Here is a 26,657-nt window from a genome sequence, read left to right as displayed (position 1 = left end):
GGTACAAGGTCTTTAAAGTATCCAATTAAGAACTGACACCTGGATTATTTCCCCTTTTAACCCAATAACTGATCCCAAAGAGCCTGCAATGGGGACTTTTCTGCCCAATTACAAAATGCCACCCAAACCCATGGAGAAGTAGGAAGAAGAAGCATGAAGAAGAAACCCAGGACAACACCCTGTGCCCTCCATCTTGCTTTCATCCACAACACACTAAAAACCCCAAAACCTAAATGTCTCACCAAGTGATGCACCTACACTGCTCTCTATAATCTGTTTCACACTTCTGTGGATTCCAGTCTATCTTGCAATCTGGGAAACTTTCTCCATGAGTGAGGGTCAAAGTCAGTGCTGCCCTGGGGGTCAGGGCACCCTGGAGCAGACAGAGAAATGTTCCCTGTGCCCTGGGTTTGCACATGGAAGTGTCTGCACAGGCAACCTCTCCAAAACCAGGAATCAGCCCAGTCAAGTGCTTCCCATGAAGGCATTTTTAACAAATTGGTTAATGCTGTTTACATCCTTTAAATGTTGAATGCAAGATTGTTTTGCCCTTCATCTGGACATGAATTTTTTCTCTGCACAGGTAGATAGGGAAATGTTCCAGCTTTGCAGGAGATAGAAGATTATTGATAAGAGCCCTGATACCTGCAATAAAAACCACTTTTATAGGGTTCACAGAATTGCCCCAAAGCTCTCCTATTAGCAAACTGTTTGGACAAACTTGGCTGGAAAACAAAACCCAGTTCAGTACTTTTCCCTTTTTTTTTTTTTTAACCAGCAGTGCTATTTTAAGATTAATTTTATGGTTCCAGTTTAGGCACTGGCCAAAACGGAAGGGAAAAAAATGACAATATTTCATAAAGTTTACGTGCGTTGCTCGTGACTCTCTCACACCATGATATCACCATGGCCTCGTGCATTTCTATTGACATTTGACATCAGCCTTGTAAAAGTGCATCCCAAATCTTTGAATAGATGTAAAAGGGAAGTTTTGTTTTGGAAAAAGACAGGGTTTGAGTTCTGTCATTTTAATTATAGTTATATAGAGATATTAATCTAGTCACAGTCTCAAAATGTCTTCTTCTGATTGTCAGATTTGTAAATATGCTTTAGCCCAAGGTCAGACTTCGTCACCACACAAAGTGGACCCGTGTCTTTCTGTGCCCTCCTCCCCATCATTCCACTTTCTCCACCCTTTCTCTCCTTCCTGCCATGAACATGAGTTTGCTTCCCCTCCTCTCCACATGATTTCCTCATGCTATTTGTTACCCCTTCCACACAGGGCTGTGGGACTCCTCCCTGCCATGGCCAGGGAATGGACACCACCCTTGTTGTCCAGGCTGGTCCCCACCCAGCCACACGTGCTGGGCACATCACCCGGCCAGCCTGGGCAGCCAGGGACAGATCAGGGTGCTGCAGTGCCCAGTGCCCAGCTCTGCAGTGCCCAGTGTCCCTGCAGCGCCCAGTGTTCCTGCAGTGCCCAGTGCCCAGCTCTGCAGTGCCCAGTGTCCAGGACAGCTCTGCCTCCCCTGCCCCCTGCTGGAGCAGCTGCCAGGGCTCAGCTTTTCCCGTGGCCAGTCCCTGGTTCCCAGCAGGTTTTGTCCCCAAAGGGCTCCTGCAGGAGTTCAGGGCTGGGCCCAGCTGGCCCAGCAGCAAGGATCCCATCCACAGCCAGTTGTGCAGCCCAGCTCCCTTCCCTCCACACGAGCTCTTGCTGCTCCACCTCCCTGTAGCCTTGGGGAGACCCTGATGGCTTTGGAACCTCTTTTAACAGCATCCACAGCTCTCTGGATCTTACACTGCCTGCAAGACTGTGTCATGTTTTCTGGATCAGACCCACGGTGTTTAAGACCTTTCTTTGGCAATGGGTAGTCTGCTTTGACAGTTCATCTTTTCATCCTTGTGTCCATTAATAAACATGTAAAGGAAATGTCATGTCTTAAAAAAAAAAGAAAAAAGCAAAAAAGCAAAAACATCGTTTGTCTAAGTGCATGTTGTGATAATGAAGGAATACTATTTTTGTGCAAATTCCAGATATTCCCCAGTGTGTTTGCAACAAGTAACACATTATGGGGTGGAATCAGGAAAGTCTCCCAAAGCAGCTGTGCAGGAAATGAATAATTAAAAAAGGTCTGGATGAGCATCATCCCTGTGAACAAATAGCTGAGTTTATGCCTGTCAGGGAATAAAGGGTAAACAAAAAGAAAGAAATGAGCCCCTGTAGATCTGGCAGTCACTGAGTGCAGTGGGCACCTGGTGACACTTGCACGTTGCTTGAGGGACAGACAGTGAAGACCAAATGACTGGCAAAAAGTTTATTTATCCAGTTCTGCTACTGATGTTGAGCATTACTGTTGGAGAGAGAAATTTCTTCACCAGTATTAATGATTAGCTCCTTCCCTGGTGTGTGCAGCAAGGCAGGGTCCAAACTCCAGGCGGTACCAGGGGAGGGGGACCCAGCCTGCAGGGCAGCAGGGCTGATCCCAATCCCAGTTTGGGATCCAGCCCCAGCACCAGCCCAGGGTGAGCCTGGATGTGCCACAGGAGCCAGGGAAACCAGGGGGTGCAGCCACAGCTGCTCCAGAGGCAGCACAGGGACAGACAGAGGGACTGGGAGAACAGCACAGCAACAACCTCCACATTCTCCTGTGGGTTTTGCCACTGGTTTTAGAATTGATGGTCATGGCTTCATACAGACATCCTCAGCTCTCAGACAGAACCACGTGATCCCTTCTGAGAAACCAGACTGGATGGAGCTCAGCAGCTCAGGCTTGGAATAGCTTCACAAGCCATGACTTTGGTTTGGATGTAAGGTATTCCTTTGTGGGTACTTGGATTAAAAAATCTGAGCAAACTCAAACCCAGGGAAACTCTGGACTCACAGACCATATTTTCAGGAGCTTCTGAGGCCATGTCCAGCTCCAAAAGCCACAAGATGTGTTGGAGGCTGTGGCAGAGGAGAGCCTGCCTGCTGCTGGACAGCCCTGCACCTCCCAGACCACAGAAGAGCCAGTAAAACCCTAACTGCTCCAATCAGAGCAGCTCTTTCTTCATCCCAAATCTTCTACTGGCTTCTGATCATCCATCCTCCTCCCCATCCTGCCCCCACAGCCCTCTGAGCCCATCAGTTGCTAATTAGATGAAGCTGCAAGTAATGAGGTGTCAAGCACCTGTGCTGCCCGAGCTCCTCCTCCTCCTCCCTGGGTGCAGTAACTGTGGGGGTGTCCCTGTGCCTGCCTCGGGGGCTCCCCTGGCTGGGATGGGGGTCACAGCTGCCCTCTCAGGGGGAGCCACCCTGTCCTGGGCCCTCTGACCACTGGCCTGGGCCCAGCAGCCTTTGTGTCACCAGAGCAGGCAGTGGGAGGAGATGGATCACAGTGGGCACTGGGCACTGCCACAGGGCTGCCAGGGGCAGGGCAGGAGCTGGGCTCATCCTGCCAGGGCTGGGCTCATCCTGCCAGGGCTGCTCTCACCCTGCCTGGCTCTGCCCCTCAGGGGCTTCACCAGGGAGCAGCTCTGCAGCCTTGGACGGCTCCTCCTGCAGCCCCACGGCTGAGCTGGGCGCTGAGCAGGCACCCGGCTGCTGATGGCGCAGGATCAGCAGTGGGCCAAGGAGAGCTCAGGAAATTACCTGGCTTTGTGAATGTTATTTATTTATTTATTGTATCTTTTGTTCCATGTGCTTTTAGGAGGCAGGAGATTCTTAATACAGGGAGAGTTGGTATATTAACCTCACATTTTTGCTACTGAAAGGACTCTCTGGTCTGGCTTCTACAGGAGATGTTTTGACGACAAAACAGTGCAGCTATGATTAGCCTGATAAAAGGGAGCCAGAGTTGGAGTATTGATGGTATGTGCATCTAGGATCTAGTTACAAAATGGGCTTTTAACCACATTTTCCCTTGTGAATTCCTGTTATCAAAGGCCATCTTAAAAGAAAAAAAAAAAGAGAAAAAGAAAAAGACAGGCAACCTTTCTTTTTCATTTTAGATGGGGATGTTTCTTGTATTTCTTTATGCTTATGAAAAATGAGCCATTAATAACCCTGACCAGAAGCATGCACAGAGCAGTGTGTGCTGTGCACATTTCCTCACCCAGCTCCATGGGAGCAGAGCAGCCCTGAGCAGCTCCTGGACCCAGCTGTGGCTTCACGAGGGAGCTCAGCACTCCCAAAGGATTGTATCCACACCAATGGACTTTCCAAGCTTTTTTTCTTTCTTTTTTTTTTTTTTTTTTTTTGATCTAATTTATTTTGAGAATACATTTTCAGAGCTGATTAGCTGCTGTACTAAATCACTGCACTGTCTAACCCCAAAAAGCTGCCCTGACAAACAATTAACAATAGAAACACCATTGTGGCAACAAGTGATGGATGGCTCCAGGGTGCAGCTTGGGCCCAGGCTTTGTTCAGAAGAACGTTGCTGCTGCTAAATAAAGACATGGGTAGTAAAAGGTGAGAGCAGAGAGATTGTATCTGGAATAAAACTATTTGCCCTGCTTGGGGTGTGTTTCTCACAGCACTGAACATCTCAGGAGAGGCAGGAGAGCCCCATGGCTCTGGGCATCATCAGAAACTGCCAGGCACCAGGGAATCATGGAATGTTTGGGTGGGAAGGGACCTTAATGATCACATTCCACCCCTGCCATGGCAGGGACACCTTCCACTGTCCCAGGTGCTCCCAGCCCCAGTGTCCAACCAGCCTTAGGCACTACCAGGGATCCAGGGGCTGCCCTGTGCCAGGGCCTGCCCAGCCTCACAGGGAAGAATTTCCTCCCAAAATCCCATCTAAAGCTGGGCTGCCCTTCTTCAGCTTAAAGCCATTCCCCCTGCCCTGTCACCCCCAGCCCTTGTGGAAAGGCCCCTCCAGCCTCCCCCTTTGGTCACTGGGAGGAGCAGCAGAGCCAAACCTCCTCCTGCCACGAGCTCTGGGATTTCTCTTAAATCCTTTTAAGAGCATGGTTTTGAGTTAATTTCTCTTGCCACAGGCAATTTCCTGATTGCTACTGTTCTGTCATTAATCTCTAACTGTTATTCTAAGTTTTGTGTTAATTTACCAACTTGCCTGTAACTTATTACTCTAAAGAGAAGTAGAATTAGTTATCACAATACCTCATATTGATTCTATTATGCAGGTATTAGAATCTATTTATTAGAAGTAATAAATATGAAGACACAGTGTAAAAAAGGAAGCTGGATATGCAGACCCTGTAATGGTAGGTAAGGATTAGTTACTACAGACCACTCAAAAGACATTGTGGTTGAAAGGATGATTTAAGGTCCACAGCATTTAAAAAATTATGAAAAAGCTTGAGAAACTTTGCCAAACAAGCCAAACTACCTCCTGTAATCTGCACAGGAATGTTATTTTATGTATGCTTCAAATGCATCTAGGTCACAACGTTTTTAGGAATGAACGGAGTCAAAGAAAGTCATTGATTAGTCCAGTAAGTTATTTTCTCAGGAAAGTTTGCCATGCTCCACTTTTCCTGAACCCCAAGAAAACAGTTTGCTCATCCTTGACCTGTCCCATAGCAGTGTGCTCTGCTAAACAGCTGAGGTTGAATTATAGTGATCATCACTAGCCTGCACATCAGAAATGAAGAAAAAAAATCAGAAAAATGAAGCATAAAAAGCTGTGGATATGTTTGCTGGAGGAGTCTGTGGTGTGTGGGCAGGGCAGCTCTCAGATTCCCAAAGCTCTGGCTGCTGCTCCCCTGTCCCTGTCGCCCCCTGCTCGCGGCACTGGAGCGAGCGCAGCTCTGTCAGCGCCCACGGCGTGTCCCGCTGCTGATGGAGGGGAGCGGGGCACGGCCTTTCTGCTGCCTTCTAATGGCACTTCACTCTGCTGGGGGGGTTCCCCTCCCAAAGAGAACCTGCTTCAAGCCTTGAATTTGTTCTCATCAATACCTGCTGCCCCCTACTCACCCTTGTAGACTCTGGCCCATCCCCTTGTCCCTGGTGCTGGGTGTGCTCCAGGGCTGGGAGCCTTTATTACATTGGAGGCTGCAAAAGCCTCGGAGCAGCTGCTCCGAGCGCCCCAAATGCCCTGGAGGTGCGGAGGGCTGCCCGCTGCTGCCCGCTTTTCCCTCTTCCCCTTTCCCCTTTCCCCTTTCCCGTCTCCTCCTTTTCCCCTCTCCCCGCCGCGCTGTCCGCGCCTGCAGTTCCGGCCGTGCCCGCCAGGTGCCGCTCTGACAAAGAGGTTGCGGCGGGCGCTGCCCGCGGGGCTCGGGGCTCCCCCGCACCCGAACCGAACCCAACCGAACCGAACCCCGAAGCCCCGAAATCCTGCGCTCCACACCCTGCACCCCCGAGCCCTGCACTCCCCGAACCCTGCACCCCTGCACTCCCACCCCCGCACCCCCCGCACCCCCCGCACCCCCCGCACCCCCCGCACCCCCGCATTTCGCTCCGGGCTCCGTTCCGGGCCGAGGCCGGGCCGCCCGCTGGCTCCAGTGGGAAGCACGGCCCGGCTGCACGGAGAGGCTGCGGGGATCCAAGGTGATGGGAATCATCCGCCGCACCGGGGGACGCGGAGCGATGGAGAGCTGGACTGGGACACTCCTTCCCTGCCCCGGGCAGCCGGCAGGGACGGACCGGCCCAAGCCCCAGGACCGGCTGCGCCCCGCTCGGGCCCCCCTGCGGTGGCTCGGGAGAGCGGGGGGTCCGTGCGGCCGCTGCCCCGCGAGAGGGGCTCCAGCCCGGCTCCTCGGGGGCCTCTGCTCTTGCCCGGCTCCTCCGAGGGACGCTGAGGAATCCTGTCATCGTGTTTCTGTCATCAGAAAAACATTATCAGCAGAACAATTCCCGCACCACACCCCTGTTATCATTTAGGTAACCTCCCTGTTTGAAATATTTTAAGTGGATAATAAAATAGTCACCATATCCGTGTAAATTCCCGCAACGAGGAGCCGGGATCCTCTTCCCGGCCGGGCCGGCGCCCCCGCCCGCGGCAGGCGGGCGGCTCCGCGGAGCTCCCGAGCGGCCGCAGCCCCCGGGCCGCCCTCAGCGTGGGCTCGGACCGCGGGCACGGACGTGCGCCTACGGCCACGGGGACCGAGCCCTGCCTTGTCACTGAAGGATCGCCCACAAAACCGGCGGGGAGGTCACTGCGGGCGCACGGGGCTCCCTCTCGGCCCCCCCCGGCACCTGCCGGTGCCGCCTCGCCCCCCGGTGCGGGCGGGGCGGCGCTCCGGAGATGCTGCGGCCGCCCGGGGCTCACCTCGGCGCGGGGACCGGGAGGCTGCGGGACAGCCCGCGACACGCGGGAGGCAGACCGGGGGGAGGAGCGTCGGGACAAACGCATAAAACCGGCCCCAGGTGCTCGGCGGCCCCGGCGAGCGGGCGGCGAGCGCGGAGTCAAAGCTGCGGCCCCGCTGCCGGCGCGGAGCAGCGCGGGGTGCGGGCCCCCGATGCCGCCCGGCGGGCCGGGGCCAGCCCCGGGGGCGTCCCCCGGTGACACCCCCCGGATCCCCCGCCGCGTTCCCCCGGGCCGTGCCCGCAGGAGGAGGATCGCGCTGAGCCTGCCCGCAGGCAGGTGATCCGTCTGCCGCTCCTGTTCCCCTCCTGCCCACCTCCCCGCCTCGCTTCCCCCCCCGGCTGGACAACTCCCTCCTTTGGAGAACACGCCCAAGTAGCTGAAAAAGAGAGAAAGAGAGAAAAAAAAAAAAAGGGGGGGGGGGGGGTTGTGTGAAGAAGAGAGAGAGCCAATTCACACCGAAGGTGGGGACGCGGCTGGCGCTCGCAGGACCCCGCAGCCCGCCCAGCCCCGCGCTCCCGGACAGCGCCCGCAGCGGGGCCGGCAGCGCGGGCGGAGCGCAGCCCCGGCGGGGCCATGCCCAGAGCCGGCGGGGGCTCGGCGCGGAGCCGCGGGCGCTGCGGGGCGCGGCGGGGGCTGCCCCGCTCGGCCGGGCGGCCGTGAGCGCCAGGGACGGAGCGGCCCCGGCCCCGAGCGCGCCGGGCATCGTTTCGCGTGTTGGTCTGAGCCACGGCAAGCAAGGAATATGAACAGGAAAACAAGGCGCTGGATCTTCCACATCTTCCTGAGCCTGGGGATTGTGTATATCAAGATTGGGTAAGTAACTTTTTTTTTTTTCCTTTCCTTTATAACAATCGCGCTCTCTTTCGCGCTCAGCCCAACCTGCCCAGACCTGTTACTATTTAACTCGAGAAGTCTCAAAAAAAAAAAAAAAAGGAAAAAAGTGATGATGGTGGAGATCACGATTATTTCTCAAAAGACAGGTACAGCGCACCTCGGAGCGACCCTCCAGGGGGGCGAGGCGGCGGCCCCGGCGATGTGCGGGGCTGCGAGGGGCTGGGCGGCGGTCCCTGCCGGGGAGGGACGCCGGGGCGATTCCCGGGCAGCCGGCCCTTCCCCAGCCCGGTGCGGGGTGCCCCGGCCGCTCCCTGGCCGGTACCTGCCCGCGCCTCCCGCAGGGACATCCCTCGGCCGCTGCTGCCCGGGGGGACAGCGCCGCCCGGCCCGGGAGGGGCGCAGGGAGGGCGGCGGCGCTCCGGACCCGCAGCATCCCCGGCCAGGTGCGCTGGGTGCGGGAGGAGGCGGCGCGGCCCCGGGGCAGGGAGCGTGGGTTGTCCCCCTCCCTTCCTTCCCTCCCTCCCTCTCTCCTTCTCTCCCTCTCTCCTCCAACTGCTCGGCAGGTTTGGGAAAAGCCTCCCAGCCCGCTGCCAGTGCGCGGCCCGGGCAGACAATGCCGCTGCACGCACTTTAATTCTGGAAGGAGGAAGTTTGGTCCTGTTTTGGCAGGAGCCCGCGCGCTGCCGATCTCTGCCTCGGCTTGGAGAGAGGGACGGGGAGAGGGCAGCGGCAGGGGAGAGGCGGGCGCTCCCCGGGGCACCGCCAGCGCCGGGGCCGGGCACGGGAAGGCAGCGGGTGCCGCTCTGCCTCCGGGACCCGCCTGCCCTCAGCCACCGCCGCTGTCTTGTCGTTGCAGGGGTTTCTCCTCTGTGGTGGCCCTGGGAGCCAGCATCATCTGTAACAAGATCCCGGGGCTCGCCCCCCGGCAGCGGGCGATCTGCCAGAGCAGGCCCGACGCGATCATTGTCATCGGGGAAGGGTCCCAGATGGGCATCAACGAGTGCCAGTTCCAGTTCCGCAACGGCCGCTGGAACTGCTCGGCCCTGGGCGAGCGGACGGTCTTCGGCAAGGAGCTCAAAGTGGGTACGTGCTCTGGGCTCTGCTCCGCCCGCCCGAGGGCAGGGGATGGTGGTGGCACGGGCACCGGGGGTGGCACGGGCACCGCGGGCACCGCGGGCACTGCGGGCACTGTGTGCACCTGGGCGCTGTGCTGGCACTGCCGACCTGCTCCCTCCCGGCAGGGCACCTGCCTGCGCTTCACTCCCATGTGTGCCAGCTCCCACCTGGGCGCTAATTCACAGCCCTGCTCTCAGAAATCCTCTCCAAAAAGCTTCCCGTTTGTGTGCACAGGACCCGATTCATGTACTTAGGGATGGGAGAAAAGGAGACTGGCTCTTGCTGAAGGCAGCGGTGAGAGCCAGAATGCTGAGCAGAGCTGGAACTGCACTTGTGGGGTGCAGGCACCCCCAGGGATACTGGGCTGATGTTCGTGCCTGGTGGGATCCAGGCACAGCCATCAGTCTCACTGTCAGAAATTCCCAGCACACAAAATCCTTCCACAGCAGCTGTGCCCCTGTGCCACGAGGAAGAGTGGGTGTGTTCTGCTTTGGGATGTCAGGGCATTCGCAAACGCTGGTCCAATCAACTGACAGAAGATCCCACTTCCATTTTCCATGTTTTCAGTTATTGCAACAGTACAAAATATATGCAAATTCTGAACTAAAGCAGCATTAATAATAACTAATGTAAATACCTGAAGAAATGGGGCTGAGATTAAAACTCTCATGCCCCCATTCTGCAAAACACTGTAGTGAAATTTACCCAACGTTTCTTTGATTCCACTTAAAATGCAAAGACCAAGGACTGTGTTTTCCAAATACAGGCTAGTCTTTTTTAGAGCCACCACAGAAAGCTCACAGCACTGCATTCCACGTCCAGAAGGATCTGTGGTTTCCAGTCTCTTCCCCATGTAAAATGAAGTTGCAAAAACCCAGAAACCCCATCAAGCAATACTTAGCATGGTAGAAAATGTGGATGTTTCATGAGGAGAGTAGGCAGCCCAGAGAACAGGGGCCAGGGGAGCCCTGAGCAGCCGTGGGGGAGCCCTGGATGGGCTGGCCCCAGGCACGGCTCAGTCCCATGGCAGGGTCTGTCCCAGGCCCTCATTGCTGGCACTGCCATGAAACACAGAGGTGCAGCCTTGCCACAGTGCTCTGGAGCCCCTGAGAACACTGAGTGTGTGTTTTACCACAGCCGTGCACACTGGTAGGTGTTCTCCAGAACTTTGGTAAGGCAGGAGCAGGAAGAGAGGAACTCGTCTCGGTTTGGAAACCCTGCCTTTCAAAACCTTTGATAATCACAGTGGCTCAAGTAGACGAAGTAAAAAGCTCCCTGCACAACACTGGGGATCATCTGAAAATGGAGCATTAATTCAGGTTAGCTCATTGTTTCTGTTCCTTGAGCTTAGCCCTTCCGGTCAGTGATGCAGGCAAGGCAAGTGTTTGCCACTTCTGTCAGTGAAGAGTCCATTTGGATGGCTGGCAGGTTTGGGCTCTTTTAGTCCAAGAGTAACATTTCCTAAAAGGAAAATGTGAGAAGGAGTTTTCTTCTCCCAGAAATTAGAAAATTGCGGAGTTGTTGTGGTCTGTTGTGTAAACATGCTCTCAGTTCCTTCCCTCCCTCCGAAAATTGAATTATTTAGCTAGCAGGTTATATTTAGGTCCTTTTAAAGAAAGTCAATATCAAAGGAAGTAGACTTTGATCTGTCTTTGAGGTGATAACTCTTAATATGTTCTATCTATCCATTATGAGGCTAAGATGGATAGGGCAAATTCTTCCTTGGTTTCAGAACACAGTCAAGAGTTGAATGGCATCCAAATTACAAAACTCCATAAAAATCGTTTAAGGAATAACAAACCCCTCAAATTTAAACAGGTTACACATGTTATTTTAAAGTAAACTTTGGTAAAAATCATAGGGGGTTGAAATCCAATGGTGATTTTTTCTTTTGCACAGACACTCCTGTGGCCTCAAGGATAAAACTACTTAGGCTCTCAAACACCACAAAATATTTATAACTGTTCCTGTTCAGGTGGTCTCCTTGCTTGGTCTCCTTTCTTCTGCTTCTTCCCTATCAGCGGGTACAGAAACTCTGAACATCTGACACAGCTCATCTTTCTATGGCTATGGGGAAAAGGCATCTCTTGCTCTTTCCCAAGGATCTCTGCCAGGGTGTGTTCCAGGTTACCATCCAGAGAAATAATATTTTCCTTGGTTAAAAAGGGTGCAACCTATGTGCCATAAAGCCGTAAGTCAAATTTGGTGCCCACAAACAAAAGGAGATCAGGTCTGAGTGCCTTACCCTGAATAGGAAAGAGAGATGTGGGACAAGAAGGACCATGAAGCCCTATAGGAAGGGTTTCAAGGTGACAGAGCCCCAGAACAGCCCAGGTTACCATTTGGTGAGGATAATGTACCCTCGGTGCTTTTTTAATTAGCCTTTGACGAGGTGTGTTCTAAAATACTGTTCCACAGCCCCGAGCACACCAGTCCCCTCCCTGGCATTTAAGAAGTGACTGTGCCTTTCAGGCAATGGCACCTGAAGTTATTGCCTGGGGAGTGCAGGGCACCTTTTGTCTGGCCACTTGCAATAAAGTCAGTGAGCCACACGTGAGCTCGTCCCTCTGTCTCTGCGAGGCTTCCTCTGCCTCTGGAGTGGCCCTGCTGGCCCTCTTGGCCCTCTGTGACGAGGAGGTATCTCCAGGGTGACAAAGGTGTGGCTGTCCTGGCCATGGCCCTGAGGGGTGGGTGCAGCCAGCAGGGGCTCACAGCAGCCTGGGAGGATGTGCCCGAGTTAACTCCTGTGGAAATGGGGTTTGTGTGTGTCAGTCCTTACAAACAAACTCCCTTGGGTACCAGAGCATCTTGTGATCTATTTCCCAGCCCACAGCTTTGATGGCACACCAAGCCACATCTTCAGTTCCAGCTTTCTTTGCTTTTACCCCTGCTGGGTAATCTATTCTATGAATGTTATGCAAATGTACTGCAATTATTTAAATTCTCTTATTGCCATTCAGGGCAATTCCCCTCCTGGCCCTGTTGTTGTGTACCTAAGGGTCATGGCACTCTCTTCTTTTTTTCTCTTTTCCTATCTTTAAAATGGCAACAGGAATATTAACCTTATTGAAACACTTGGAATTCTCTAGAAGGAAAGCATCAAACAATATTTCCTTGTTCTAACCTGTAGCATGTGAGTATTTTTAAAAATTCACATACAATCCATCATCCAGTGAAGTGATAGTTTTTTTGTGGAGTTTATTTATAGAGGTACAGTGAGCAACCCTTTGAATTCATCCTAGAGCATTTTTGTGCTCATGGGCTTGAGTTTCCCACTGGTGGCAGTGAGCTCCCACCAGTGCCCAGCACTGACTCTCCATTTCTTGGGTCATTTTATCTGCTTTGCCCTTCCAAAGAGAGGTGTCCCCTCCCGGCACCCTGTGGATGTAACCCCGTGCCAGCTGGTGACAGCAGTGCCAGGAGCACACAGAGAAGTCACAAAGTGCCATCAGACTGCTCTGCTCCAGTCCCAGAGAGAGCAATGGAGACCAGATCAGCACAGGGACGATTTTTCTAGACCATTCCACAGACACCTTATTAATAATGTAGAATGGCAGAGAGAATTTCTAAAATAACCATGGAGATGATGCAACGCTGCAATTATGGACACACTTAAAACCAAATATCTTTGCCACAGTGGTCAGCAGTTCTGTTCCTGAGGACGGCCACAATCAAAACCAACGTTTTTAAAGCAGGATAGGCCAAAACCCTCCTGCCTATCTGTCTTCAGGTGAAACATGGTTCAAGTCTGAGGATCTGAGATGCCTTTGATGGAGTCTGAAAATCAGATTTGGGCTCTGCTGGATCAAGGGAAGAGTGAGAGCTGTGGCAAAGGCTTTCCATCAGGTGCCTCAGGGGCCCATTTTGCAGGGTGCAACCTCGTGAGCAGGTGGCCAGCAGTGACGCTGCTGGTGTCCCAAAGGACTGCTTTGGGACACAACTACATTTCATGGGATCTGGAGGACACCACCACATTGGCATCATAGGGGGAAAAAACCCCATCTCCTTTTGCCACAAGTAAGCAGCACTGGCACTGTTAAAAAAGAAAGTGAAGTGGTACAAACTGTTTGACTGCATTTCCACAGAGGGACATGGCCAAGTGGAGACTCCTCAGGACAGAACTGAGAGAAGAGAGGCACAAGAGCCCTGCAAAGACTGCAAGGACACAGCAGGGGGGAGCATGGAGGGAGTCCTGAGGTGTGAGTGGTGGTCTGCAAGGAGCATTTCAGCAGAACCTTTCAGCCAGGTCCTCATCCTGGCCTTACTAAAATGCATCAATTCTTCGCTCTCTTCTACCCTGGAAAATGCTTCAGTACAATCACTTTGATACTTCACCCACCTGACATTACTCTTGGGAATAAGGAAAGCTGAAATCAGAAGAAGAGTCCCCATAGACAGGCTGGTCCCAAAGCTGATGAGCACAGCAGGGCAGCCCAGCAGCTCTGCAGGCTGTGCCCAATGCCTTTGGCTCAGGGATCATCCCGGGCTGCCCTGAGGCACACACTAAACCAGGAGAGCCTCCTGGCTTTCCTCTATCCACTGCACTCTTGGCTCTGCACTGGACTGAATTAGCACTGATTCATTTGCCAGGTACCAAAATCAACTTTTCTTCTCTGGCTTCAAACAATGTAAGGAAAGAGGGACATTCCCACTCCTGCCTATTGAAGCAAATGGCAACTGTCCTACAAGGCAAAGCCTTCACTAACCTGCTCAGAGCTGTCAGCTCTCCTGCTGGTATGGAAAAGAGAAGAAGATCTAGGACACTTTCCTCTCCAGCTGGGTAGATTTAACACAAAATTTAACAGGAAAGTTATGAGTAAATCTTCATATTGTCACTGTGTTATAGGCAAGCACTTGTGAAAACATCCCAGTAGAGGTGTGCTGAAGAACAGATTTAATCTTCAATCATTTCAGGGAGCATTTTGATTTTAAACACTGCTGTAGTCTCTCGTGCCAGGTTTTAAAGTCTGATTGTTTGAATTCCAGAATAACAGACCAAGTGAACAACCACTGGTGCAATCCCAGAATCCCAGAACCTCCTGAGCTGGAAGGGACCCTGAGGGATCATGGAGTCCAGCTCTGTCCCTGCACAGACACCCCAAAAATCCCACCCTGTGCATCCCTGAGAGTAGTGTCCAAACACTCCTGGAGCTCTGGCAAGAAAATCCTTCTTGTTTTTGTTTTGCATGGAAGATTACCTGCCCAGCTCTGTGGGAAACAAAGTTCTGAGTGCTGCTGCACTATGTGGTTTGGTGAATATTTAGAGGAAAGTTTGAGAAGTACTTTGTTTTCTCAACCACTGCTGTTAGGAAGCTCCCAAGATGCACAGAAAAAAAAATGTAATTAACGGGAGTCTTTCTATCCAGTCAGGTGAGGTCAGAGTTTGAATTTCTGTGCTAGGTTTCCAGCCCCTACAACCAGTTTTTACTGTCAATGTCTTGCAGGAGAACAGTTATTTGCAGGCAAAACAGAGGCCAGGCTGAAATATGGCCTGATCATCCAAAGCTGCTTTGTGCCAAAAAGTCAATCTTTCTCAGCAAGGACTGTCACTACAAGATAAAACACTGCCCCAAGGTCACTGCAGTTGGAATTCCCATCACAAGGTTTTCATACCTGCCTTCAGATGTGTCTTGTGAGTACTTGTTCCAGAGGAACAGAGAGATTGCATCTGACTGGGAAGCTGGGAGATCTGTGGCAGGGAAGGGTCCCCCAGGAGCGCTGGAGTCTGGGGGCTCAGAGCCCCTCAAAAGGGGAGACTTATTTGAATTCCAAAATAATGGCTCTGGGTTTTGCAGTGCACATGTCTTGAGTAGTAACTTTATGAATTTAAAGGGGGTATTTTCAGAAATAATCACTTTAGCTGGAGTGTTTCCTCTGCAAGAGTTTAATGTGTTGATGAAAGGAACTTTAGCTCATGAAAGTGGGCAGGGCCTAAACCCCCAGAGTCTTGAATGCCTCTTAAAGCCCCTCTGTACTTTATTTACTTGTACTAATCTTTGTAAAGCCACAGTGCTGTTTTATAGGGAACCATCCTTTTAAATCCAACTGAATACACTATTTTAAGGCACCAACCCCCCAAACTTTGTACAGAAGGGGAAGAAAAAATTAGGAAGAGAATACTTCTTTTTTTTTAAGCTACCATTCTTATTAATCACTTGTGCTAGATTAAAGAAAAATGAAAATAAAAAATCCTGGCAGACCATTTGTAGTCTACCAAAGAAGGAGGAGGCAAAGCCCGAAGCAGGCAGGGGATGGGTTCTGCTCTGCGTTTTTCCAGGCTGTGAATTATGGCCTCTATAGAGAGATGAGGAGTAATGTTTGCTGTGGCACATAATTGGCAAGGTATGCTGTGTTTTCCATCTTTATATTTTCCCAATCATATTTCAGCTCATGTCACTGCAGATAACTCCCTCTCTGACCCTTTGGCTTTAAATAGCAGAAAATACAACCCATGTTTTCCAGTGAGATAAACAGAAATTTGTCTCTCTTTTATTTCACAGCTTAGTCAATTTATGAGGGGGACTGATAGGGCAGGACAGGCTGTTTAGAAGCACCCTTAGATCCCAAACTGCTGAGCACCTACTGACTTCCTGCAAGTAAATCCACTCTGCATTTTGCAGGCTCAGGCTTTGTTTCCCAAAGGTATTGCACTCCTTTTAAAAAATAAGTTCCCATTTCTAATCTGTGTGAATGAAGTTTTTACAAAGTTTTCAAATGTAAAGATTAAACTTAAACCCAAGTGCCGTTAGCTAAATTAAAAGCAGAATGCAGACCAGTCTGTGCAGCTGGCAGACAGGCTGATCAGCCCAAACCCAGTCTAGCAAACATTCATATCCAAACTCAGGGGCATGCAGTGAGTGTTTGCAGAATGAAGGCTCCGAGGTGTGCGTGGGGTGTGTATAACTGTGCTCAGTGTTAGGAGAGAAGCTGCCCTGCTAATCCCTGAGTCTGCACCCACCTGGGACCCTCTCAGTGCTTCCCCTTGAGACAGCTGGCACCCCAGGGTGGTGCCTGACTGTGCAGAGCTCAGACACAGGTACAGAGAGCCTGGGAAGGTGCCCTGCCCAGGGCAGGGTCTGCAGCCAGGACTCCAGTGCTTTGAGAGAGGATCTGCATCAGCAGGTGGAGCTGCAGAAATTTTGGGAGCCATCAATGCCAAGCTCTCTGCCATCAGAGCAAATGGAGCTGCAGTGTGCTGCACACCTCACTGTAGTCCAAAAAACACTGGAAAAGCAGAAGGATGTTTCTGTCCAACACCTGGAGAGAAGCCCCCGTGGTCCCACAGCACTGAGGCACTGGCTGGGGCTGGGGAGAGCCCCAGGTGAGGCTGAGGGAGCAGAGCCATGGCTGGAACCTGTCAGGTCATCGGCCCTGTGAATGGCCAGAGCAAGCTCTGACTGCTGCCAGATCCTTCTCTGGAGGTTCCAGTGCTTGGAGTTGAGCTCTGGAGTGTTTACCATGGTTTGTCTGAGATAAGGAGAAGAATGTGTGATTTGGGAGCTGAAAGGAGGGCTTGCAATTCTTGTACACATCCAGGGCAGGTTGGACGGGGCTTGGATCACCCTGGAGTGCTGGAAATGCCCTGCCCATGGCAGGGGTGGAATGAGAGGAGCTTTAGGGTCTCTTCCAACCCAAATCCTTTGGGATTCCATGATTCTGTGACAGGTGACTCTCTACCTTTGCCCAACATCTGTAGGAGCAGCTGCCTGGCCATACCTTGGGAAAGCCACGTTTCCCCCTCAGATCCTCCAGGAATTTCAAGTCTGCTGAAATCCAAAGGAGAGGAGTAGAAATTCCACCTAAAAGTGGCAGGAGCACCCCCATGCTCAGGTTACCCTGTTTGGGCACAAACCCCTGGGATCTCAAGCACTGTCACAGAAGACACTCAGGCTGGTTTGAGCTTCCCCCCCATGCTGGCATTTCTGTGAGCCAGGCCAGGGTAATGAGACTTGAAAAGTCAATCATTTATGAGAAACAGGAACAGTTGGATGCAGACGTGACAAATCCACATCACTTTTTCACCACTGCACGAGTGCCAAGGCACTTTCTACTTAGGCCAATCCTTCTAGGCACTTACTTTGTTTACCTTGAAATCTCCAAAATTTGAGTTTTTAAAAGCTGCTAAGATTTTCTTCCAAATAAGACAAACTTATAATTTATGTAATGTAATTTATGATCAGGCTTGACACTGGTTTCTGACTCTGCTTGTACTAATTTTGTATTTTCTACATTGTATTTTTCTCCCCTCTAAAAAGCAAAAGAGATGCTCAGCCTCTACAATGCTGAGTGTGTCAGATTCAAGTGGTTTTTGTTCTAGAACTTGAAAATAACTTGTGCTGAACAAAAGTAATCTGATCAAAATCAAAGGGAACAAAGAACCACACGTAAATTCAACTCAGAAATATTTCTTTGACAGTGTCCTGTTTGCTGCTTTGTGGAGGAGAAACCTGGTGTGATGCACTGCTGCCCTCTCAGAGATAAAGTGGGACTTCTTATTGTACACTGTTTACCAGTGCCTTTTTCATGGTGTTGTGTTTAAAATAGTGAGGGTGTTGATGAGTGTAAACTGGAGGAGACGCTCAACTCCAAATACACCTAAAGCCTGGCATTTCTCTTCCACATTCAGGTTTTTATAAAAAGCCAAGAGTTCTAGAAAGCTTCATCTCCAATTTACATGGTCAAAACCAAAAAATTTTATGGGTTTTTTTTAAAGTAAGGAGAAACAAGGAATCCTTTGAGAAAGTCAGATAATTGACTGTTCCTTAATATTTATTAAGTTCCTTAATAAATGCAGCACTTTGCAGCATTAGGGAATACTGCCTTTGCTAATAGAGGGCACAAAGTTGACTATTAACAGATTGTGATAATGTCATCTTGTTTTCCATTTTACTTCCTCGATATAAGGAAGTGAACATTTGTCATTAAAAGAGACAAGCAGAGAAATCCAGATCATATTACACAAAAGGGATGCAGGCAAGGCTGAAGTATTGTAAGGTTTCTTTCCCAAATGATGGTATTTTTTTTTTGTGAAATGCAATGAGCAGCAGAAATGGGTTTGTTTCATGGGTAACAGACTCCTGCCAGCAGCTGAGGTCTGCCAGGACTCAGCTGAGGAGCACTTGGAGAAGGGAAGCAGATCTTCCCATCTGCACTCCCCTAATTAAGAGCCTGATTCTGATTCTATTGAACAAGGGTGCATTTTGTCATTGGAGAAGTAAGAGTAGGACAAGTTCTTGGTTTGGGAGATCCAAAAAATTTTAAGGGCTGTTTGACATACATGGGCAACCTCTGCAAACCTCCTCAGGCTGTGAAGGGCCCTCTCTCAGCTGACCTGGCCCCCAAAGCTTTGCAGATCCCGTAGGGTCCATGTGTGGGAAACACACACACCAGCATGCAACAAAACTTCAAAAAGAGAAATTAAATCTTAAAGTGAGAACCCCCCTCAGGAAACAGAAGCCTGTCATTATGGCCTTGTTACACAAAGTAATACTGGCCCAACCTCTGTCTCATAGCCCTCTGGTGAGGCTGTTACTTCACCTTGCTCTGGTCATGGTGCCTACAACAGGTCAGGATTTTTTCTTCATTTTATGAGAAATTTTGAAATCAAACCAAGACTTATTTCATTGAGTCAGCATAGATGTCAGTGTTGAAAATGTTTGACACCTACCATGTGAAAAAATCATCCCAGTTGAGTTAAAATGTTTTCAGAACACAAGTAAAACAGAAGTGGTTGTCCTGTAAAAATACAATTTAGTGTAGAATTAATTTTTTGAATAAAACCCTATTTCTGAGCTGAATTTTTAAAAGATTGAATACATGTGCTTTCAAAATTTAACCCCCAAGACCACCTATTTTGTTTTCCTTTCTTTATTTTTGAGCTCTAACATTTTCCACCCCATCCTTCTGGTTTAAGTTTAGTTTGCCTACTTCTAATAGCATCTGGAAATACAGAGATGAAGCTGTCTTGATGCCTTGGAGTGGCCCCCCTAGAACAGAGGCTAGGCAAGGTAAAGAGAATAAAGTGGGTATTTATTGAAGGCCTTTAACAGGGACACCTTGGGCAGCCAGAGGCCTCCCAGAGGCTGCACCCAGAATGGACGGTGGTCACGAGCTTTTCAGACAATTATAAGTTTGGCCCATTTATATATCAGGGGTTAATTCTTCAATTACAGCTGCAGATATTTAAGTCGTTTACCCCCAGTTTCCTCCTCCCCGTTCACTTTTGTTTATACTTTTCGTGGCCTGAGGCTGGAGGATGTCCTTGAGTTTCAGGCCTAGAGGGATTTTTTGTCTGACCAAAACGCAGAGATGGTAACTAACACTCTGTATGGCATTTAGAGTTATACATTGATCAGTACAGGATTTGAAACATATAAAAGTTAAACTCCAAAGGCATCAGCCTGAACAGCCCTTGACCTCCCCATGCCTCATGGAGAGCCATGGCTTTAGGGATGAGGACGCAGCAGGTCAGTCCCATGGAGCAGGCGGTGCTGTGTGCCCACAGCATTGCCGTTCATGGAGCAGGTTTCCAGCATTTCCAGGGTGCTGTGTGCCCACAGCATTGCCGTTCATGGAGCAGTTTCCAGCATTTCCAGGGTGCTGTGTGCCCACAGCATTGCCATTCATGGAGCAGTTTCCAGCATTTCCAGGGTGCTGTGTGCCCACAGCATTGCCGTTCATGGAGCAGTTTCCAGCATTTCCAGGGTGCTGTGTGCCCACAGCATTGCCGTTCATGGAGCAGGTTTCCAGCATTTCCAGGGTGCTGTGTGCCGTTCCCCTGCCGTTTCCCTGCCCGCCGCTCACGGCCGTTCTGCCTTGCAGGGAGCAGGGAGGCCGCCTTCACCTACGCCATCATCGCGGCCGGTGTGGCGCACGCCATCACGGCGGCCTGCACGCAGGGCAACCTCAGCGACTGCGGCTGCGACAAGGAGAAGCAGGGCCAGTACCACAAGGAGGAGGGCTGGAAATGGGGCGGCTGCTCCGCCGACATCCGCTACGGCATCGGCTTCGCCAAGGTCTTCGTGGACGCCCGGGAGATCAAGCAGAACGCCAGGACGCTCATGAACCTGCACAACAACGAGGCCGGGCGCAAGGTGAGTGCTCCGCTGTCCCCGTGCCCGCCCCGGGGCCGGACGGTGCCCTGCGCGGCGCTGCCGTGCTGCCATCGTTCACAGCACACAAGCAGGCACCTCGGCAGGTTGTTGGGCTGTCTGCTCGTCAAGCATTTGTCTAAATGTTACTCTTTGCAGCCGTAAGAAAGGAAAAAAAAATCAAACAAGTGTTTTATCTGGGAAGTCAAACGGTACTTCTGGTAACAAGCTGCCTGCTGCTGTGTGGGTGAGCAGGAGTCTTGTCAGGTTCAGACATGAATGTCTCACTCAGCTGAAAAGGGATCATTTTCAACCCCGCTGTTCAAACGTTGCTCTTTGTGTGAGAGCCGCCCCTGCAAAGGAGGGAAAGGCTTCAGCAGCGAGAGCCCGGCCTGAGCCCTTTGTCACTCCGTGTCCCACTGTGACTCGGATTTGGGTTCAGCACAGCAGCATTGCCACCCACCCCATCCTTTGGGACCGAGAGCAGCTGCTGCCGAGGCAGCGCTGGGGAAGGCAGGACCCCAGCAGCTCCCACAGCCAGGATTCCTGGGGATCCCAGGCGCTGAACACCGGATTTGCTGCCTTGGCCGTGTGTCCGATCTCCAGGGGCAGCTGGGCCAGGCTCAGGAGCCTGCTCTGAGCCCTGCTCCCAGGTCCCTGCGGGCCGGGCATTCCCACGCAGTCCCAGCGGGGCTGTGGCTCCAGTTCCAGCAGCTGGAATAGCCAGGGCTGTCTGTGTGCTCCCCACAGCCCGGGCACAGCCCAGCAGGGCTCTCCCTGCAGGAGTTCTGCTGATCCCATCTCTCAGGGATGTCAATCCTTGCTTCCTCAGCTCTCCTTTTACCTCCTCCTATGCAATAGTCCTGATTCCAGCATCATGTGAGTGTGACTTAGAGGCAAATAGGAGAAGGAAGTTGGGAGCAGCAGTTAATTTGTGGATGCTATTTTTGTTGTGGTAATTACCTGTAGGCTCTGAGACATCTCCAGTTATGCCGGAGCCAGGCAGATTGTATTGAAGAAAAGCCATTTCCACCCCAAACAAAAGCCTAACCCTTCTTTAATTTAATGCTACTGTAGGAGTTCTATAGGTGAGATTCTAGGTTTTACTCTGTGTAGTATCCCAAATGCCTTGTCTGGCTCTGTGGTGGCAAAACTTGTGCTTCAACACTGGCAAAATGAACCCTGAATTCTGAGAATAACTCAATAATTGAGCATTAATATTTGCAAAATGAATGGTTCTGAGATCTTTATTGCTTAGCTTCTGGTAGCATGAAGGCACATCCTGAAAAGCTTGGTGAAGCACCAACCCCCACAGTCTGTTCTGCTGTACAAGCACAGACCCAGTGAAACAAAAAATAGCAGAGGAGTTTCACCTTTGTGGCACAGCTACTTCCTTGAAAGGTCTGCTTGTATTTGATGGGTGCTGGCAGTAGAAGATTCCCAGGAAATGACACAGCAGCCTACACCAGACTGCAAACATGGCTGGAACTGCCTACTGGCCAGAAATTTTTCCCCAAAGCAAAGCTTAAAAATGCAGAGCAATAGAAAAGATGCATTTTTTACCTCGGTTATCCCCCAGGTATGGACCGTGGGCAGAGCAGGGCCATTGGTGCTGGAGGTGGCTGTGGGAAGGCCGGCTCCAGGAGCCTCCCCAGCCTCCCTGCCAGGCTCCTCGTGTTTCTCACCTTTCTGTGCACAATTTGCTGTCCTGGAAGCTTGTGCCTGGAAGGTTCAGCTCTCCACATTGTAATCTGGGAGAGCAGTGGTTTGTGCTATCTCTGGCCATCTGCCATTTTTCCAGCAGGCTCAGGAACTGCTCTGATCTAGAGATAGCTCTGCACTTCTTCCTGCATCCTCACAGAGCAAAATTACCCATCTTTGTTTGAACACATCTCTGCTTGAAATCTGCAGGGGAGAGAAAGAGTAACAGGACTGAGGAGAGGCTTGTTGCTCCACTGTCCCGTAGAGAATGAATAAATGATGTTTTTGCTAGAGAGATTTCTTTCAGGCTTTGCTCCTGTGTGAAAGATCACAGTATTTAAAGACAATTGGCAGGGGAGGCCATTACAGGTATTTGGCATGCCAGGACTCTCACAACCTGACTCTTCCACAACAAAGACAGCCTTGTTGTGAGGTGGAACTCCATCTTGGAGCAGTATGGATCTTATCAGCCTCCAAACAATCTATTCATGGTGGCTTTCCTCTGGGCTACAAATTCTTGTCTTGTTTCACTTGCCCATGGCTAGGTTTTGATGATATTTATGCACTTGGGAGACAGACTGGCACCTACCAGGCTTCCAAAAATAAATCAATTCTTATTGATTTCTTACCAGCACCTGTAGGCATTGCAATGCTGTTCAAAATTCAGTCCTTTCTACTTCTTTGGCTTGCAATGTGAAACTGTGCTGTGCCCACTCACCTGGTGCTCACCTGTGACAGGGTCCTTCTTCAAGGTGACACCTGATGCACGTGGTTCAGGATGCACTCTAGAAAGCACAGATCCATCAATATCGAATTGTCTTCTTGAGAACCACTGGTAAAATCATCCATTCTGTCTCAGTGGGTGAGAATGTTCTGCTGGGCTTAGTGGGAGCACTGGGCACAGAAGGGTCTGCAGGGTATGAACCCACAGAGAACCACCAGGGAAAGCCTGATCCAGGATTTGGGGAGACCTCAGGTCAAGGCTTTCCAGCCTCTCACAGTCCTGTTTTACCCAGGCAATGTCTCAGTGCTCCCTGGGGTGCCAGCAGCAGCCTCTGAACATCCTGAACACACAGCTCTGTCAGAGCAGGGGTACAGTTATCCAGGGAATGGGCACAGCCCCAGGGCTGCCAGAGCTCCAGGAGCCTTGGGACAAGGCTCTCAGGGATGCCCAGGGTGGGATTGTTGGATGTCTCTGCAGGGCCAGGGTTGACTGGGTGATCCCTGAGGGTCCCTTCCAGCTCAGGATACTCTGTAATTCCTCAATCTGTCAGCTCTTGCTGGAAATGAGACAACCAAGGGTGTCAGATGTGGAGGATTTCAAAGGTCAGGGGTAGAGAACATCCCTGTTCCTCTGCTGAACAGCTCGGGTTGTGCAGTGCTGGAAACCCCCAGGCACGCCCAGGATGCAGCCAGGAGCAGCCCTGGGAGCAGAGGGGGGACAGGAGCCATTCCCAGCTGCTCCCACCACAAATGCAGCCAGGGCTGCCCATGGCTCCTGCAGCCAGGCCAGCTTTCCCTACGCTGAAGGACAGGCTCTGACTCTGTTTGTCTGTCTGGGGACAATCCAGCAGGACTCACTTGTGTAGCACAAGTTCCTCGGGCTGCTGGAAGGGCAGGGGCAGAATTCTGAGCAGGGGTCACCAACACCCCCCCAAAGTGGCCCTGAGCAGCCCCAGAGCCTCACCTCATTTGTCAAACCTGCTGGAGAGCAGCGATTCCTGACCTTCAGAAGCAGAGTTTAGGGTGTCTTTCCTCTTTGAATTAGTGTTTCCTGAAGTGCTGATTCACTGCAGGAAGGAGCAAGCAGTACAGTGAGAACAGGAGGAGAATTCATAATAGCTGGGTCAGAAAAGGGAGATAAAGCTTCAATTAATTTAAAGGCATAATCCTTATTTGCCCTGCAAACTTCCATGTGAGGGGGTATAATTGCAAGACTGAATTGTCTGTTAGCAAATTTGTCTTCTCAAATATGAAGTTGATTAAATTACTGTAAGTAACACAATAATGTATGTCTGAGAAATATTTATACTCCAGGAAACAGAAATGTTATTCTCCAGGTTATCCTGCTAAAAAATAACGAAGTAGATACTGAAAGGCTCTACACATTCTGGCTGTAAGCATTTCATTCTGACAGCATGGCAAGGTACATGACCAGACTGCTCTCTCCTCTCTTTTTCCCTGTGACATTGAAATTCCACAAATGGCATCTTGCATCAGCGTTACATCATATTAAGTATAATGCAATATTATGAGTCATTGTTATAAATCATGGGCACAGGCTGCATTTAGAAGGCTTTTGCCTTCAAGAGCACATCAAGGTGGATTTTTATTCAGCATTTCTCTTTGGAGGCATGTGTAGGTGCACTAACTTTGCAATGTCTCTCCATGCTCTGCATCAGGAGTATTTCAGATTTCCCCTTCAGCTCTGAGGCTCCTGGGGGATGTGGAGGATGTGCCTGACAGAGCTGCTGCAAACAGCAAGCAAAGCTGGGAGCACCCAGGAGGTGTTCCTGACATGGATCATGCAGGGATCACAGCAGACTGGTGTGTTTAATGTTTTCTCCTGTAAAAACCTGCAGCAAGGCTGAAGTGACACAGTGGCATTAGGAAAGCAGGGAGCTCAGGGCCTCTCCGAGCTGTCCTGGGAAGCCACACTTACGGGACTCTTTACTTGCTGCTTCTCTGACCTCAGGAGGACATTGCTGCCCTGAGACTTCCTGAACATGTTCCTCTTCTTGTGGGGTGTGCAATCACCACTGCAATTAACTGTCTCTGGAGGGGACAGCTATTTCTACCTCTCTCAAAATACCTTTTTCTTTAACTACCCTTTCACCTGACTACCAGCAGCAGCACAGAACACAACCTCCTGCAGATGAATGACTTAAAAAGCTGTGAGCATCAGTTTGGAAAAAGACAGGGCTGATAAAAGAGGCTGCCAAACAATATAATATTTCTATTTTTCTGAATATAGGCCTGAAATTCTGGAGATGTAATAGTTCTGCCTGAGCTAAATCTTAAAGCACATGAAAAGATGCAGTGAAAGGGGAGTGCAGCTTGTGGGCTTGCAGCCCCACTGGAGTGGCCCTGCCTGGGATAGACCAGTGAGGGACCCCAGCATTCCAGCAGCTCCTGGCAGGAGCTCTGCTCCCAAAGATGACCAGGGATGCTGGTCTGCTTGGCAGGCACAGCTGGGTGCCAGGGGGACACAGAGGCACAGAGGAGCCAGGAGATGCCTTCCAGAGGGATGTGGCTGCTGTAAGCCAGCCCCTGCAGTGCCTGCACACAGCCCAGCTGCCTGAGAGAGCCACACCTGCCCTGCTGCCCCTCCATCAGCAGGAACTGCTCTCATGGCACCCACCAGAATAAAGATCCAGTGTCTGGAGCTGCTCACAGTTGCTGAAGACTCCAGAGAGTCTCAGAGAGCAGCTTTGAGCCAAGCAGGACTGGGAGAGGCTGCCCTGACACTCCTAGCACCAGCAATCAAAGGCTATTGGAGTTCCAGCAGCACAGCCACATTCCCTGGAGTTCGGGATTTAGCAGTGCCTTTGCAATTGCACTTCACATTTTCCAATGTGTTTTTGTTTGTGGTGGGATTTTTTTGGTTTGGTTTGGTTTTTAATTTGGTTTGGTTTGGTTTTTCTGGCATGGGCACAGATGTGTTCCTCATTTTCCTTTTCAGAAACTCCTATTCTTGATGTTAGGGATGCTCCTCAAACACTCAGCTGAATGGTGCCCCTTGGTGATAGTGGCAGTGACAATTCTGCCAGACCCCACTGTCACTGTCAGGGCTGTGACAGGGGAGGTTGGCAGATCTTGAGCTGCAGCCTGGCCATGGCACCCCTGTGCTGGAGACAGCCATGCCCAAAACATCCTGCAAGCCCTGCTCAGTCAGGACAGCACACAGCACTCCCATTCACAGAGCAGGAGTATTAATAGAGAAAAAATTGGCTCCACAAGCCCAGGAAACCTGGTGCTGGGTGCAGCAGATGTGCCTATGGAGGGTCTCCTAGGAGCTCTCCTGGGAGCTCTCCTGGTACAATATTTGGCCTAGATTAAAACCAGGCAGACAGAGAATGTTGAGGAGAAGATTTACACGCTGGGATTGTGTGTCACTGTGACCAGACAGAATGTGTAAAAGTATCTTCTGGCAAACCTCTGATGTGGCTGTGGAGGCAAAGAGGAGTGTCCACCCAAGGACCCAGACCCAGTTCCATCCATCCAAGGTACACCCAGTGCTCAGTGCCTGCCTTCCCTCCAAGCACTCTGGCCCCAGGGCCTGGCACCCCAGCTGTTCTTCAGTGCAGTTAGAAAAGGAGCCTTAAATGCCACAAAGTCTGTCCTGGCAGCTTCATTGGCTGGGGCAGCAGGATTCCCAGAAAGGCCAAGCTCTGAGTTTGGAGAAAATCCAGTTCACTGAATGGGAAAGCTCCCATTGAGGCTGGTGGGAGCACAGGGTGCAGCTGAGTGCTTCCAAAATCCCATCCAGCTCCATCCCAAGGCTCTGCTGGGCAGCCTCCTAGGTGTGAAAAGAAATACACATCCCTTGCAGCCTTAGAGCATTTTGTTTGTGTTTGAAAGGATCAAAGCACTATTTATGGCTTTCCTACTTTTTAGATAATAGTCTTAAAGCAAGTCTGAGCTTGACAGACAAGCT

The 26,657-nt window shown here is 51.0% G+C and overlaps 1 protein-coding gene across 1 annotated transcript in view; it reads left to right on the top strand.

Annotated features, from left to right (window-relative positions):
* The first annotated feature begins 7,498 nt into the window (after positions 1-7,498).
* Positions 7,499-26,657, top strand: part of WNT7A (Wnt family member 7A) — a 36,612-nt gene continuing 17,453 nt past the window's right edge. Inside the window, exons 1-3 of the mRNA XM_071440088.1 lie at positions 7,499-8,072; positions 8,950-9,176; positions 20,031-20,302. Coding sequence (XP_071296189.1) covers positions 8,002-8,072; positions 8,950-9,176; positions 20,031-20,302 — 570 coding nt within the window. The 5' untranslated portion in view covers positions 7,499-8,001. The remainder of the gene's footprint in view (positions 8,073-8,949; positions 9,177-20,030; positions 20,303-26,657) is intronic.

Source organism: Agelaius tricolor, unplaced genomic scaffold, assembly GCF_023055355.1.
Source record: "Agelaius tricolor isolate 1412-34295 unplaced genomic scaffold, bAgeTri1.0.p SCAF_14, whole genome shotgun sequence".
In the NCBI taxonomy this organism is placed as follows: Eukaryota; Metazoa; Chordata; class Aves; order Passeriformes; family Icteridae; genus Agelaius; species Agelaius tricolor.
The sequence above is the reverse complement of the archived record's forward strand: the minus strand, read 5'-3'. Positions and strand labels throughout refer to the sequence as shown.